At 40.1% G+C, this 15,423-nt stretch overlaps 1 protein-coding gene across 5 annotated transcripts in view; it reads right to left on the bottom strand.

Moving 5' to 3' along the window:
* The window catches only part of LOC128778199 (ankyrin repeat domain-containing protein 26-like), a 184,635-nt gene extending 169,799 nt beyond the window's left edge, over positions 1–14,836 (bottom strand). For 3 of the 5 annotated variants that reach the window (XM_053906733.1, XM_053906829.1, XM_053906866.1), the window contains exons 1-4: positions 14,421–14,834; positions 9,353–9,467; positions 9,018–9,191; positions 2,417–2,523 (exon numbers count right to left, since the gene is read on the bottom strand). In XM_053906733.1, coding sequence (XP_053762708.1) covers positions 2,417–2,523; positions 9,018–9,191; positions 9,353–9,467; positions 14,421–14,671 — 647 coding nt within the window. In that variant the 5' untranslated portion in view covers positions 14,672–14,834. Of the gene's footprint in view, positions 1–2,416; positions 2,524–9,017; positions 9,192–9,352; positions 9,468–14,420 lie in introns of all 5 variants that reach the window. The other 2 variants (XR_008423629.1, XM_053906783.1) reach the window with 2 other exon arrangements.
* Between the last annotated feature and the right edge of the window lie 587 nt (positions 14,837–15,423).

Genomic DNA, 15,423 nt, shown 5'->3' with positions numbered 1-15,423 from the left:
ACTAGTCTAGTCCTTTGCTTGATTTCTGGCTAATGTTGTGGACTAACCGACTGCCATTCCAAAACTGCCTGACCAAACTACGAAACCCCATCTGTTACATACAAAGTTAACAGTTAAATTATTTTAAACCTCAGTTTAGTAATAACTAGCATTTTAATACAAACACTTACAGATTAAAACCCTTAATATAAACATATTCATCTGCAGCCCATCAGATTATTTAAATTATTTTAAACCTCAGTTTAGTAATAACTAGCATTTTAATACAAACACTTACAGATTAAAACCCTTAATATAAACATATTCATCTGCAGCCCATCCATATACATCTTGAGGAAAGGGGTCAATACCTTGCTGAAGAAGAAGCCTGACTACATTTGTTGAGTCATAATTTACAGAAAGCATGAAGGCTGTTCTAAAATAACAGGAATAACTTCACTCTTAGGAATTTAGAGTTATTTAAACAGCTAATTTGATATACTTTATCAGGTTAATATCTAGCCTATCTGTTCAGAATCGACCATTTACATGTTTCAGTGTTCATCTGTGTAAATGATCTCCAAGACGAAAATGAAGGGACAAAAAGGAAGCTTCTTGTCCCACTTGGGTAATGTATTATAGAGTTGCTAATTTAAAGTCGTTTGATAAACAGGAAACTATGCTAGGTCACTTATCTGAATAGGTAAAGATTTAAAAAAAACTAATTCCCCATGTCTTCCTTAATCTGATACAGTGCACTTCAAAGCCATCTAGAGGTCAAGTAAGTATTAAAAACTATCTGCAGGCTTAAAATGATAATATTTTAATGCGAATGCTAACAAAATAGGCATAATTATAGTTAACGATGCTGATAAGCATATGGTAGGCACTAAATTAAATGCTATGTATATAAAATATTATTTACGCACACCCACCCTTGAAGGATATATTATTATCCTCCTTTTCATATCAGGAAACATATTTAGTGATGATACGTAACACTCCCAAGGTCACAACACCTAGCCAGTAGGAAAGCTATGAATCAACCTAGTCTTGTGTGAATCTAAAGCACATCTCTTCCTTCTTTATCACCCACCTATAACTTATCCTCATTAAAGGAAAAGTCTATACAGTTAAAGTTATCTTTCATCTTTCTACTCCTACCAATTGAAAATAAAATAAAAAATACATATACTGGACATGAAAAAGGATAAAACCTGATGAGACTTGGTAAGAGTAGTTAATCATCATTAGAGATCACCTAACGACATCAGTATTACTCAAAAAAGAAAAAAAAAGCAATTTAAAGAAAAGTGTCATCCAAAAGACACAAAAACTCCTATTTATGTTTAATATGCATCTTTTTTTTTAACATTTATTTGCTTTTGAGAGACAGAGCTCAAGCAAGGGAGAGGGAGAGAGAGCGGGATACACAGAATCCAAAGCAGCTCCAGGCTCCGAGCTGTCAGCACAGAGCCCGGCGTGGGGCTCGAACCCACGAACCATGACATCATGACCACAGCCAATGTCATAGACTTAAGCAACTGAGACACCCAGGCACCCCAATATACATCTTTGAAGGAAAATGTATATGAAGTAGAAACTATTTTTTTTTTTAGTTTATTTACGATTTATTTTGAGAAAGAGAGAGAGTGCACATGAGAGTGTGGGCAAGGGGCAGAGACAGAGAGAGAGAGAGAGACAGAGACAGAGACAGAGACAGAGAGAGAGAGAGAGAGAGACAGAGAGAGAGACAGAGAGAGAGAGAGAGATTGAGAATCCGAAGCAGGCTCTGCACTGTCAGCACAGAGCCTGATGTGGGGTTCAACCCACGAACCATGAGATGATCACCTGAGCCAAAGTCGGATGCTTAACCAACTGAGCCACACAGGTGCCTCTATGAAGTAGAAGTTTAAAAAATACCATAAAAGGTTTAAGAAGGCCAATATTGTGCCCTTAAGTAAATTAAGAGCTGAGAGTCCACCCTTTATAAAACTAAAATGAAATCCCTTTAGTTAACACAAAATCACGTGGCAGAAAAACAAACTAACAAACAAACAAACAAACAAAAAAACATTGCAGGAGCAACTGGGTGACTCAGTTGGTTAAGCATCAGACTCTTGACCTCAGCTCGGGTCTTGATCTCAGAGTCATGAGTTCAGGCCCAGTGTTGGACTCCACGCCGAACATGGAACCTACTTAAAAATAAACACTGCAAATGACATGAGTCAACATCATCAAGGAATATGAATTCTGCTATACCCTGTTCTTCATGTTGCCCAGTCAGAATAATTGCTTTCTACCTAACTGGTGATGTGTTGACATTTTTCACTATATAATTACAAATTAATCTTCTTCTTCTGAAGTTAATCTTCCTGACTTGAATAATTATTACCACTCTAGAACCATACTAAGGTTTAAAAGAAAACTACTGCACCTTTTTAATTTATCCTCTGCATGTGTATTTGCTGCCTTTTCTACCAGAACTTCCACTATTTGCTGTTTGTTTTCATTTACAGCAACTAGAAGTGGTGTGATGTTATCCTGTAAAAGAGCAAAAACAAATGAGAATTTACAAAATTACACCTTTCCATATGGAATTTTAAAACATACAAAAGATCCTCTAAACTGAAACATACAATACAAAAAGTAAATAAAAATGGCCTCTTCCTTCCCACCACTGTGCTTTCACCTGCTGCTGCTTCTCTTTAAAATAGCCCTCCTCCACGGGGGCACCTGGGTGGCTCAGTTGGTTAAGTGACCAACTGCAGCTGAGGTCATGAGCTCAGGGTTTGTGAGTTCTATCCCTGCATTGTGCTCTATGCTGGCAGCGCACAGCCTGGAGCCTGTTCCAGATTCTCTCTCTCTCTCTCTCTCTCTCTGCCCTCGCTCTCTCTCTCTCTCTCTCTCTCTCAAAAAGAAATACACATTAAAAATTGTTTTTAATAAAATAGCCCTTCTCCACCTCCTTCAACAGATTATATGAAGTCATTCTCCCAAACTCACTTCAAACACTCACTGGTTCCAAGATCGTTGCTTCTATCACAGTACTTATCATGGTATACTGTAGTTATTGTTCCCTATCTAAACCAAGAGCTTCTTGAGAGCAGGGGCTATTTCTTATCTCTATATCTCCAAACTCCAAAACACAGCAGTATATGCTTTAAGTACTTTTACTGAATTAATAACCTAAATGATGGTCTCTGGACTAGTGTTTCTTAAATTACCTTCCAAAGAATACCTACTTTGCCAGAAGGTAAGTACTATGTCCCATTGGAAAGATTTCATGATCATCTATGTTTGAGAAATATTATAAAACTGCATTATATGTCTGGCATTACAGAAATCCATTTAAATCTGCTCAGTCCCCATTTGACAATCCTTTTTGTGGCAAACATTCACATTTGAGGAATCAGAGTTTCAGGGATATAGTTTGGAGAGCTTTCCGATAAAGGTGAAGCTTTTCCCCAAGTTATACAAACTTGCTTGTCTTCTGTCAGCGGTATCAGGATCCACTGACATCCGAGATGTCAACATAAGGCATCGCTGCTCCAAATGGGTCACTAAGGACATGGGCTCAGAACTCCAAGAGTTAAGCTTCAAATGAACTTTGATTACTTAATATTAAATAGCCCATGGGCTTTCTCCTATTATAAAATGCTAAATTTTTATCTTAACTGTTGGGAAGCTCCATATGAAATTTTATTGTCAATTATAATAATCCTGGGACCCTAATACGTATCTACTTCTAAAAAAATCTGTTTGTATTCTAGTTGTATTCCAGTTTCCACTGGAATAGCTACTTACTTTATATTTTAGGCAAACTATAAATCAGAAATAAAAATATAATGGCTTATCAATAAAAACTCAAACACTGATTTATACAGATCATTTTTAGCATAATGAAAGTGACTACATTATTTGCATTTTTAGGGAACAATGCTGAGGAGAAAGAGAATATTGTCTGCAATGGGCATAACCTATTCAACTGTAACCATGATTAATCTAATACGGTTTGCAAATATTCCAATAGGAATACGATTATTCAAATTTTGTTTCTTTTAATGTTTATTTATTTTTGACAGAGAGAGACAGAGCATGAGCAGGCGAGGGGCAGAGAGAGAGGGAGACACAGAATCCGAAGCAGGCTACAGTCTCTGAGCTGTCAGCACAGAGCCCCACACGGGGCTCAAACTCACAGACAGCGAGATCATGACCTGAGCCGAAGTCGGACGCTCAACCGACTGAGCCACCCAGGCGCCCCAGGAATACGATTATTTATAGTACACAGAAGGAAAAAGTGTCTTGTTTTCAAACTAACTTATGGGGCACCTGAGTGGCTCAGTCAGTTAAAAGGCCGACTTCGGTTCAGGTCATGATGTCATGGTTTGTGAGTTCAAGCCCTGCATTGGGCTCTATGCTGACAGCTCAGCCTGGAGCCTGCTTGGGATTCTGTGTCTCCCTTTCTCTCTGCCCCTCCCCCACTCATGCACGTGCTCTCTCTCCTTGAAAAATCAATAAACATTAAAAAATGAATAGAATACAAAAACAACTTAGAAAGTCTAACTTGGAAAATTCAATCCTATTCCGAAGACACTAACATAAAATACAAAATATATATTATAAATTAATATGGATTGCCTTGAAAACCTTGAAATCTTTATCAAAATAGACCATAAAACAGAGGCGCCTGGGTAGCTCAGTCAGTTAAGCATCTGACTCTTGACTTTGGCTCAAGTCATGGTCTCACGATTCATGAGTTCAAACCCAGTGCCTCCTAGGGATTCTCTCTCTCTTTCTCAAAATTAACTTTAAAAAAAATTACCAAGGTTTCTTTGTGTCCAAAAGAGATCTGATTAACACAGTCTAATATATATACATATATATATATATATATATATATAAACATATATATAAATATACATATATATAAACATATATACGTATTATACATATATACATATGTATAATACGTATATATGTATATTTATATATATATAAACATATATACGTATATACATATGTATATATGTATATATGTATATTTATATATATATACATATATATGTATATATGTGTGTGTATAAATATGTGTGTGTGTATGTGTTTGTGTATATCACACAAATATATGATATATATGTGTGTATATATATATATACACACACACATATTATATATATATATATACACACACACACACATATATGATATATATATATATATATATATATATATATATAATAAAACAGTAATTGTAAACGCATTGCTTATGAAAGCAAAGTAGGTGACTCGAGTAAGTGAAGAACCTAAGTGGGGACAGTAGCAAACTGGAGACACACATACCTCATATAAAAAGGTCAGCCGCTGAAATGCATACCAAACAGTAGTATGGGCTCAAAGTTCCAGGGATGATTCTATAAGAAGTGTCTGAAATCCAGATTTCTGCATGAGTGTCATAATTTTAAATGTTGACTCAATTTATGGAGGAAACGAAACACATCCAGGGGCCAAATTTAGTCAATAGCCCACGGGTATTTTGGTTGTGCATAAAGCAAATATTTGTATGTAAATCTTTCCTGAAGTATCAGTATCACGTTTTAGCAAAAACTTAGGCCCCAACATGTAATAAAAATTGCTATTAAGACTCATAAGAGGGTAGGGGGGCCTGGGTGGCTCAGTCGGTTGAGCGTCCGACTTTGGCTCAGGTCACGATCTTGCGGTCCATGATTTCGAGCCCCGCGTCAGGCTCTGGGCTGATGGCTCAGAGCCTGGAGCCTGCTTTCACTTCTGTGTCTCCCTCTCTCTCTGCCCCTCCCCTGTTCATGCTCTGTCTCTCTCTGTCTCAAAAATAAATAAATGTTAAAAAAAAATTAAAAAAGAAAAAAAACAAGAAAAAAAAAAGACTCATAAGAGGGGAGCCTGGGTGGCTTAGTCAGTTGAGCATCTGACGCTTGACTTCAGCTCAGGTCATGATCCCAGAGTTGTGGGACTGAGTCCTGCATCAAGCTTGGCACTGAGCTTGGAGCCTGCTTGAGGTTCTCCCTCTCTCCCTCTGCCCTTCTCCCCCACTCACACTCTCTCTGTCTAAAAGAATCACAACAAAAAGACTCGTAACACCCACTTTAAGAATTTTTCCAATGCTTCTTAAAACCGCAATCTATCTGTGTTTAATTCTCCCAGACTGTTAATCAAATAGACAAATTAGTTCACAACTATGCTGAAACTAAATTATGAAAACAATTCTCAACTGTATTGTCACTAACTACATTTCCATGTTTAAAACTACCATTTGGATTATGCCAGGGCTATATGAATTTAACAGACATCATAAGACAGTCGGTCACATAGCTTCAACTAATAAAGAAGATTGAAGATTTTCTCCTATTGCAATCAGGAAAACACTGCTTGTGATAACCAAATGGCTATGAATATGAGAGAGAGAGAGAGAGAGAGAGAGAGAGAGCAAGCGTGAGCGAGTGGGGGAGGGGCAGGGAGAGAGATTCTCATGTGTCTCTGCACCATCAGTGCAGAGCCCAATGTGGGGCTCAAACTCACAAACCATGAGATCACAACCTGAGTGGAAGTCAGACGCTTAATCAACCGAAAAACCTGGGTACCCCTGCATTCAGTAGTTAGCTTTTTTAAATTTTTTTTAAATGTCCACTTTTTGTGGAAGAGAGAGAAAGAGCACGAGCAGGGGAGGGGCAAAAAGAGAGGGAGACTACAGAATATGAAGCAGGCTCCAGGCTCTGTCTAAGCTGTCAGCACAGAGCCCAACACGGGGCTAGAACTTGTGAACTGTGAGATGATGACCGGAGCCTGAAGTCAGACGCTTAACCGACTGAGCCACCCACACACCCCAGTAGTTCTTAACCAAGAGTTGTAGCACAGTCTCAAAAAAAATATTTCTAAATATCCATGTCTATGTATACATGTTACTAGATTTACTCAAACTCTTCAGGGGAGAGTTTAGGCTTGTTAAAAAAAAAAAAATTGAAACTTCCCCAGGGCACGGGGATTCACCACCACAATTCTAGCTGAGAGCTGGTGCAGCAGACAATCACATCAGTCTCATCTATGTGGCCAACTCCCTCTATCATTTAAAGATTTAGCCAAAAGAATGACTTATCAAAACTGCATTTAATTTCCCTGAGCAGAGGTAGAACAGGGACTAAATGTAAAGTCAAAATGCAACTTGATTGCATTACTTTTAAACTTCTTACTTCCCATCAAGATATTCTAGATTTCAGAGCAGAGTTTAGACTCTTACCTAAGTGGCTGTTTCTGCCAGAATAGGATTATATGACAGTTAATTATTTGTTCTTTCTTCTCCTTGCCCACTTAATCAACCACCTGTTCACTGCCAATCTGATTTCCTCTGAGTCCTCCTACACTTGGTCTCTAGGCAGGTTTACAACTCACTCTTTCCCTAAGTAACAATTATTCCCCTCAAAAATTGAAGACTCCTTGACTAAACATATAAACTGAAGGGGAAAAAATAAACAATAAAACAAACAACCTCTTCTTGTTATTTTCTCTCACTTGTCAAATTTCCAAATTGGCCCACTTAGTTCTGACTGCTCCCTCCTTTCCCCTTTTTTCTCTTAAGCCTTGGCCAATAAAAGATAAATCCCATTTTTATAAATCACTTTTTTATCAAATAGGAACTTGTCAACAGCAGCAATATTTTTTATTGTAAAATGCATTTCTTTTCTTTGAGTTTTAAGACAAAACCTAGGGCAAATTTTGCTTTCCTGTGTTGTTTTTCACTAATAAAAAAAAAAAAATTGGATGGGAAAAATATTTGAAAATAAAATAAGTTTTACCTTTAACAAATATATTGTTTTCATAAATATTTGTCATAAATACATAAAACAAAGCAGTATTCTCTGTTTCTTTAGAAGTATCCTTATTTAAAATGAAATCTTAGGGGTGCCTAGGTGGCTCAGTTGGTAGAGCATCCAACTTCGGCTCAGGTCTTAATCTCATGGCTCATGAGTTCATGCCCTGCATTGGGCTCTGTGCTGACAGCTGGGAGCCTGGAGCCTGCTTCAGATTCTGTGTCTCCCTCTCTCTCTCTGCCCCTCTCCCCCTCTTGTTCTGTCTCTGTCTCTCTCTCTCTCTCAAAAATAAATAAAAAATAATAGGAAGAAAGAAAGAAAGAAAGAAAGAAAGAAAGAAAGAAAGAAAGGAGAAATCTTAGATAAATAAGTTATTGCCAAATATTCTCATTCAGGGAATCCTTGAACTTCCGAATACGTAAAATTGACCCTGCCCGTGTCAACCAAGGGTGTTCCTCTAGGGGCTTCAGCAGTGAGAGGTAATGCATGTCAAAGAAAAGGCAGGTGGGCCAGCAAGCGTGGCCATCATCTACTCCCCATGTACAGCTACAACCCTGCTGAGGAGCTACACAAGGTTGAGCAGGAGCTACTCTCTGAAGTGGGACACCCCAACATGGTACATGGCTGGTCGAGTGGCTACCAACACAAGTAGATGCCTTTGGTGGATGTCAAGACATGACCTGACCCCAATGCCCTCATCTTCAGAGCACCGGGGCCTGCAGTGCCCAGCACCTACAACCTGCTGCTTTCTCCTCCCACTTGCACACATCCAAGCTCTCCCTGCTGGGTCTGGGTGTCCTTTCCTCCTCCCACCTATCCCCAGCAGCACCCCTTGCCTAAGCCCCTGCATAGCACCCAGCCTCCATCGTCACCTCACTCCCCTCTAGACCTTTAGTCCTTTATGGGCTCTGAGACTACCATCCACTTGTAGGCACTAATGGAAACATTTTCTTTCTGGGGTGGAAGGGTGGCTGGGAGATACAACTTTGCCCTTTCTGTGGGCACTACTTTTTTCTAGCCCTCCCTGACTTGGCATTGGAGTTATTTCCATGATGACAGGGCCTGATATATAGAATTCAGTGAGTGAGTGTGTGTGTGCGTGCGTGCGTGTGTGTGTGTGTGAAATAAAACATTTTGTGGTTAAAATATTCACGTATATATATAAAATTTCAAATACTGTATAAATTAGTTCTTTACCTTATTTCTTGCTTCAGTATTCGCATTGTATAGCAGCAGCTTCTCTATTATGGATATATTATCACCAAAGGCCGCATAGTGGAGAGCAGTGTTGCCACTCACATCCCTAATATTTGGATCGGCACCATTTTCCAATAGTATGTTTACACATTTCTCTTCCTGGCACTGTACGGCCTGTCAGTGATATGCCAAGAAACAGAGTGTAAATTCTGAGAATTTAAAGTAAGCATGCCACAGGTTTCACCAATTCGTTTTGTTTCAAGGCAATAATTTCATTTTCATTCTAAGTAATGACATCAAATCTATCTCAGGCAGACATAGCTGGTACTACATACCTTCATGAGAGCTGTCCTGTTTTCATGATCACAGAGGTTAAGATGACATTTCCTCTCTACTAGGAGGCTCACCACTTCTGGATGGCCATTGGCACAGGCCAAATGGAGAGCAGTCCTAAAAAAGTGAGAGGACTTTTTAGGAAATGATAGTGCACTCTCTCAAAACTTGCAGTTAATTCAGGAAATTGTAAACATTAAGTAGCATGTTATTCCTATGCCTCCAAAACAAAGATTCAGTTTTCCTCTGGAGAAAGTACAATATTTAGTAGTGATTACTCATCACACTAATAAAAGAGCAGCCTGTTTGAAGAGAAAGAGCATGACCTGGGGATTCAGCTCCACCTGGGTTTGAATCCTAGTTTAACTCTGTCACTCACTAGTTATTGCTTAGACTTATCCTCAATGTCCTCAACAAAAGGGGATAAAAATAGTAGTTGTCTTGTGTCACCTGGCTAGCTCAGTCTGAAGAGCATGTAACTCTTGATCTCAGGGTCGTGAGTTTGAAGCCCCACATAGGTGTAGAGATTAGTAAAAAAAAAAAAAAAAAAAAAAAAAAAAAAAAAAAAAAAAAAGATAATAATGAAATGAAATGAAATGAAATGAAATGAAATGAAATACTGAGTAGTTATCTCACAAGACCTCGTTGTGATGCTTAAATGAGGATCTATGCAAGTATTTAGAACACCTCCTAGCACAAATAACATCTCAATAGTTGTTGGATAATATAATTTTTACCATTACTACTGCTTTACATAGACAACACTTCAGTTAGGTACCTTGATACAATTACACCTACGTTGCAGATATGTTTTAAGGATTAGCAAGAATACTGCGTTTCAATGATTCCAAGATGCTCATTTTGTCACATTTTAATATCTCTGACATTGGAACGCAATTTATAACTCAAAATGTCTTACAACTGTAAATGGCAGGACTTTAAAAAAATAATTGGCATATAAAATAGTGGGACATCATAGAATCTTGGTGTCTTCCATTATGTGAAATGATGGTATATACAATAGGTCTATTGCAGTTCTAGTCATATGATTGGCACTTAAATAAATTTTAGTTCTGAAAAGCATTATAGGAAAAGAGGACTAAATTAACAAAAGGAAAACATTTTTTAAGGACTTCTTACTTTGCTTCTCAAGAAAGTTTAAGCCACAGGAAACTCAGGATTCCAATGACTAGGAACAGCTCAATTTATTAAATATTGAGGTCTACAGATTGTACGAAAATCAAGTATTTCCAGTGATCAATATTAGTACCTACTACTCTCATAAATTTCAGAAGGGCAGGTAAAGGTTATCTTTTACAATTTTCTATCTTCAGAAACTTTGAAAGGAAGGAGGAAAACTTCCCATTGAGATTAAGTCCTAATACTTCAATGTAAAATTTCTCATCTTAGGGGTGCTTTGCCGGCTCAGCCAGTACAGCATAGGACCTTGATCTCAGGGTTGTAAATTTGAGCCCCACAATGGGTATAGAGATTGCTTAAAAATAAAATCTGGTGCAGAGCCTGCTTTAGATGCTCTGTCCCTCCTCTCCCTTTCCCTCTCCCCCTGCTCATGCTTTCACCCTCAACAATAAATAACACTTAAAACATAAAGTAAACAAGATAAAAGCTGGGGCACCTGGGTGGTTCAGTCTGTTAAGCGTGGAGCTCTTGATCGGGCTCAAGTCACGATCTCATGTTCACTTGCTCAAGCCCCATGCTGGGACTCTTTGAAAAGTGTATTGGAAAAGTTCCTGCTTTCAGCATGGGGCCTGCTTGGGATTCTCTCTCTCTGTCCTTCCATTGCCCCCACCCCCAACCCCACCCCATCCCTCTCAAAAAATAAATAAATAAACTTAAAAAAATAAAATCTTTAGAAAATAAATAAATAAAATTCCTCATCTTGCTCATCCTGTGCAAAATGAAGTCTTTGTGAACAAAAGGATCTTGGGTAGAGTATGTCCGCTAAATAATATATGTGCAGGTTCTAGGTGATAAATAAATGGATGCAAAGAGTGGATAAATACATTTGGAGAGTTCAATATTTTTTTTTTTTAATTTTTTTTCAACGTTTTTTATTTATTCTTGGGACAGAGAGAGACAGAGCATGAACGGGGGGGGGGGGGGCAGAGAGAGAGGGAGACACAGAATCGGAAGCAGGCTCCAGGCTCTGAGCCATCAGCCCAGAGCCTGACGCAGGGCTCGAACTCACAGACCGCAAGATCGTGACCTGGCTGAAGTCGGACGCTTAACCGACTGCGCCACCCAGGCGCCCCCGAGTTCAATATTTTTAAAGAAAGGTATATAAAGGAAAGCATACTTCTGAAACAGTAAATAAACGCTTATATTTGCTAAGTCTTATTTTTTTCATAAGCACACAACTAATATATTTTATTTTCATGATTAATATAAACCATTTACCTATTACACATAATAAAGCTACCTATAACAGAAAACATATGTATATGCTTAATATGTGCATAATAAAATCTACAAGTGCAAATAAAAAATACTCCCTTTACTTCTGAAGAGGCCAAAAGTTGTCCAAATATGCCAATCCTCAAAAAACATTTTAATTAACTCACTTTTCTTATTTTACATCCAAAAATATTTTTTAACACAAAGTGAGAAATTATTTTTATGTATATAAGATCAATATTCTTGCTCTTCTCCAGGATTACTTCAACGACAATAAACCCTTTCTGTTGATAATAAACTTTTAATAGGACCTTTATACACCTTTTCCTGTAGAAAGCACAGATTTTCTTTGAAGGCAAAGAAAAATGCATGTAAATACAAAGGCTCAGAAATAACAAATGTCATCACATTTTGTGCATTTTTGGGCTTAACATAAAACCGTAGTCTGCTTGTGTGTACCTATGATCACACTGATTTTTGTTCTCACTTAGTGATCAACTAAAGCACAGCTCTGCATCTCTGTGTATATCTATTATCTATGCCACTTTCAATGATCACATATCCATCTTATGGATGCAATGACATTTACTTATAAAAGCCATTATACGAGTTCTTCTTAATACATTGCTATTTTAAATAGTGCTGAGAAAAGCAAAATGTATGTCATTTATCTCTAGTGATTTCCTAAAGATATTTTAGTAGAAATAAAATTGATGGGTAAAAGGAATACATATTTTTTAAATGTGGTACTTACACCAAATTGTCTATTGGAAAGTCGAAAACAACTTAAACTTTAGCGGCAGTATAAGCACCATCACTCTATTTTCACAAAGGTTGTAGATGGAAAACTGTATTTCAGTCCCTTTTTCACTTAAATTTCTTTTTTCCCAGGGACACTATATTTCCCTATGTCCACTGGTCCCTTGTAGATATGCAAAGAAATACTTTGCACGATTTCAAATTACAGGTTTTTGTTCGTTTTGATTTCAAAGACTTCCCTGTAAAACGAAGATAGATTCTGTTGTCTGATACAAATATGTTGTAAATATTTGCAAGTGCATTGTCTTTTATTTTAATAATATTATTTTCTGATAGAGGCTTTTAGTTTTTTATGTTGCTAAATCAATCTCCAGAATTCTTGATTTAAAAAAATATTTTTTAATATTTATGTATTTTTGGGAGACAGAGACACAGCGTGCAAGCAAGGGAGGGGCAGAGAGAGAGGGAGACACAGAATCTGAGCTGTCAGCACAGAGCCTGAAGCGGGGCTCGAACCCACAAAGCACGGGATCATGACTCCCAAAGTCAGACCGCTTAACTGACTGAGCCACCCAGGGGCCCCAATTTTTTTTTTTTTTTTGAGAGAGAAATAGAGAGAGACAGAGAGAGAGAGAGAGAGAGAGAGAGAGAGAGGCAACACAGAATCCCAAGCATGCTCCACATTGACAACAGGGAGCCCGTCGAAGGGCTTGAACCCATGAACACCTGAGATTATGACCTGAGCCGAAATCAAGAGTCAGAGGCTTAACTGACTGAGCCACCCAGGCACCCCCCAAAAGTCTTGCTTTTCAAGTCATTCTTAGGATGGGTAAATAGGCATTTGTAGGATTTTTTTCTGTTACTTTTCTTATTTTGCCTATTAAAATTTTTAAATTGATACCCCATCTGGAACTTAATTTAGGGAGATAAAATTCTAACAAGTTTTCTCCAAATCGGCTGTTTCTCCACTACTTACGAATAGTTCACCTTTTCCTACTAATATGAAATGTCACCAGTATGAAATTCTAAAGTCTTATGTATATTTGAGCGTTGGTCATGTTCTACTCTGCACCACTCCTTTATCTGTCTTTTCAGCTGTGTGTAAATGAATAATTTGTGGAAATTTCAGGTACATTTTGATATCTGGAAGGGCAATCTACCTCCTATATAAAAACATAAGTTCTTAGGTTAATTCCAGTTTGTTAACATACAGTGTTCTCTCAATTTCAGATGTACAAGATAGTGAGTCCAAAAATTTCCTTAATGACATCACAAGAAGAGCATGTGTAGCTCAAAATTCTTAAAACCAGGATGCTTTCATTTGCTTTACCTAACACTGACAAATACAGGAAGGGTACACATTTTGAGAAAAAGGAGTCCTCCTATTCAGAGCCATCTTCCACTTCAAAATGTCCTTCCAAGGTCCCTCAGGAAATAGCACACATACCTAAGTGTACACAGACATAAACTGGATACTGGATTTTGTCCCAAGAATTTCTAGCCCAGAACTTGATTACAGGAATTATTTCTCCCATTATGCGCTTTTCTGTGACGTTATGGTATGAAAATGAGTCCATTAAAAACAACATGTTGTCGACACTTAATTTCGTGTGTATTGCTATTGAAATTTGGGTAAATCACGTCAAACTTGAGAGTCAAGTGGTCTGTTCAGGAATTACCGGGTAGGTGCCAGGGCAGCTGAAGACTTTGTTTTTGCCGCTCACACTGTCGGCCTGGTGCTAGACCACGTAGGGTTCCCACGACCGAGGGGCAGCGGGACCTCAGGAACCCAGCCCCCTGAGGGAGGGCTCGGATGCACAGGTAGAGCTAGGCCAGGTGTGCTCTTCTCCCAGGTCCGTCCCACCTCCTCCCTGCCAGCCTCCAAGCCCCTATTACCTGTTCATCTTGTCTCTATCATCCACGCCATTTTCCCCCATGAACAGAATCTGTTGCACTTGCGCTGCGTTGCCCACGCAGGCAGCCTTGTGGATCTTTCTGAGATCTCTGTCTTGGACATGGTAACCCAGCAGCAAGTTGTCAATTCTATTGTTCTTCTGCCCAACGCCCCTGCCCTGCCTCTGCAAGCCAGAAGCGGAGCCCAAGGGCGACATGCCCTTCTCCCTCCCGAACCCCCAAATCCTCTTCATGGCGAAGCCTGCGGGCTCCACAGAGACTTCACCCCGCCCTCCCTTTCCACTACCTCCGGAGCCCAACACTAGCGCCGGAGACAGGCCAAACCCGCCTGGCCACAACACCCCAGCAGTGAGGATCCGGGTTTGGGTAGCTGCCACTTCTCAGTAACCGGCAACAAGCAATACCGCCAGACACAAGCGTGCTTGCACACTTCAGAAGAGGCAACCACTGCGCATGCGCACAGAAGCCTAACTGTCAACGGTACCCACAGCTCCAAAGCCCCCGTCCGCCGGCCCAGCGCGGCGCAGCGAACAGAGGGGAGGGGGCTCCGGTGGGGGGTAGGGCGGGGTCCCAAGCCGCGGAACCGAGCGGGAGCCAGCACCTCTGCTCGCCACGCTCGGGTCTCGCCTCGGCACCCTTCTCGCCCCACGCGCGCCTCCCGAGGGGCCCCGCCCCCGCGCCGGGGCCCAGGGTGCAGCCAGGCGGCCGTGCCTGGACCGTGGGAAGGGCTGGAGGTGGGGCGTGAGGCGGGGAGAGGGGCCGGGCCGGGGCCGCGACGCCCGCGAAGCCTGGAGCCCGCTGCAGCCGCCACCGGATCCCGGGATGGGACGAGAGACTGCGGCGGAAGCCAGCATCTCCCAGCCTGGGGCCCCGGGGACCGCGGAGCCAACGCCGCCGCCGCCGCCACCGCCGCCGCTGTTGCCTCTGCTGCTGAGACCAGGCTGCAGATGGGTGAGTTGACACTGGCGTCCCGGGGGACCCGCGC

The sequence above is a fragment of the Panthera pardus genome, unplaced genomic scaffold, assembly GCF_024362965.1.
Source record: "Panthera pardus isolate Hobbes unplaced genomic scaffold, ASM2436296v1 HiC_scaffold_1, whole genome shotgun sequence".
NCBI classification, from domain to species: Eukaryota; Metazoa; Chordata; class Mammalia; order Carnivora; family Felidae; genus Panthera; species Panthera pardus.
The sequence above is the reverse complement of the archived record's forward strand: the minus strand, read 5'-3'. Positions and strand labels throughout refer to the sequence as shown.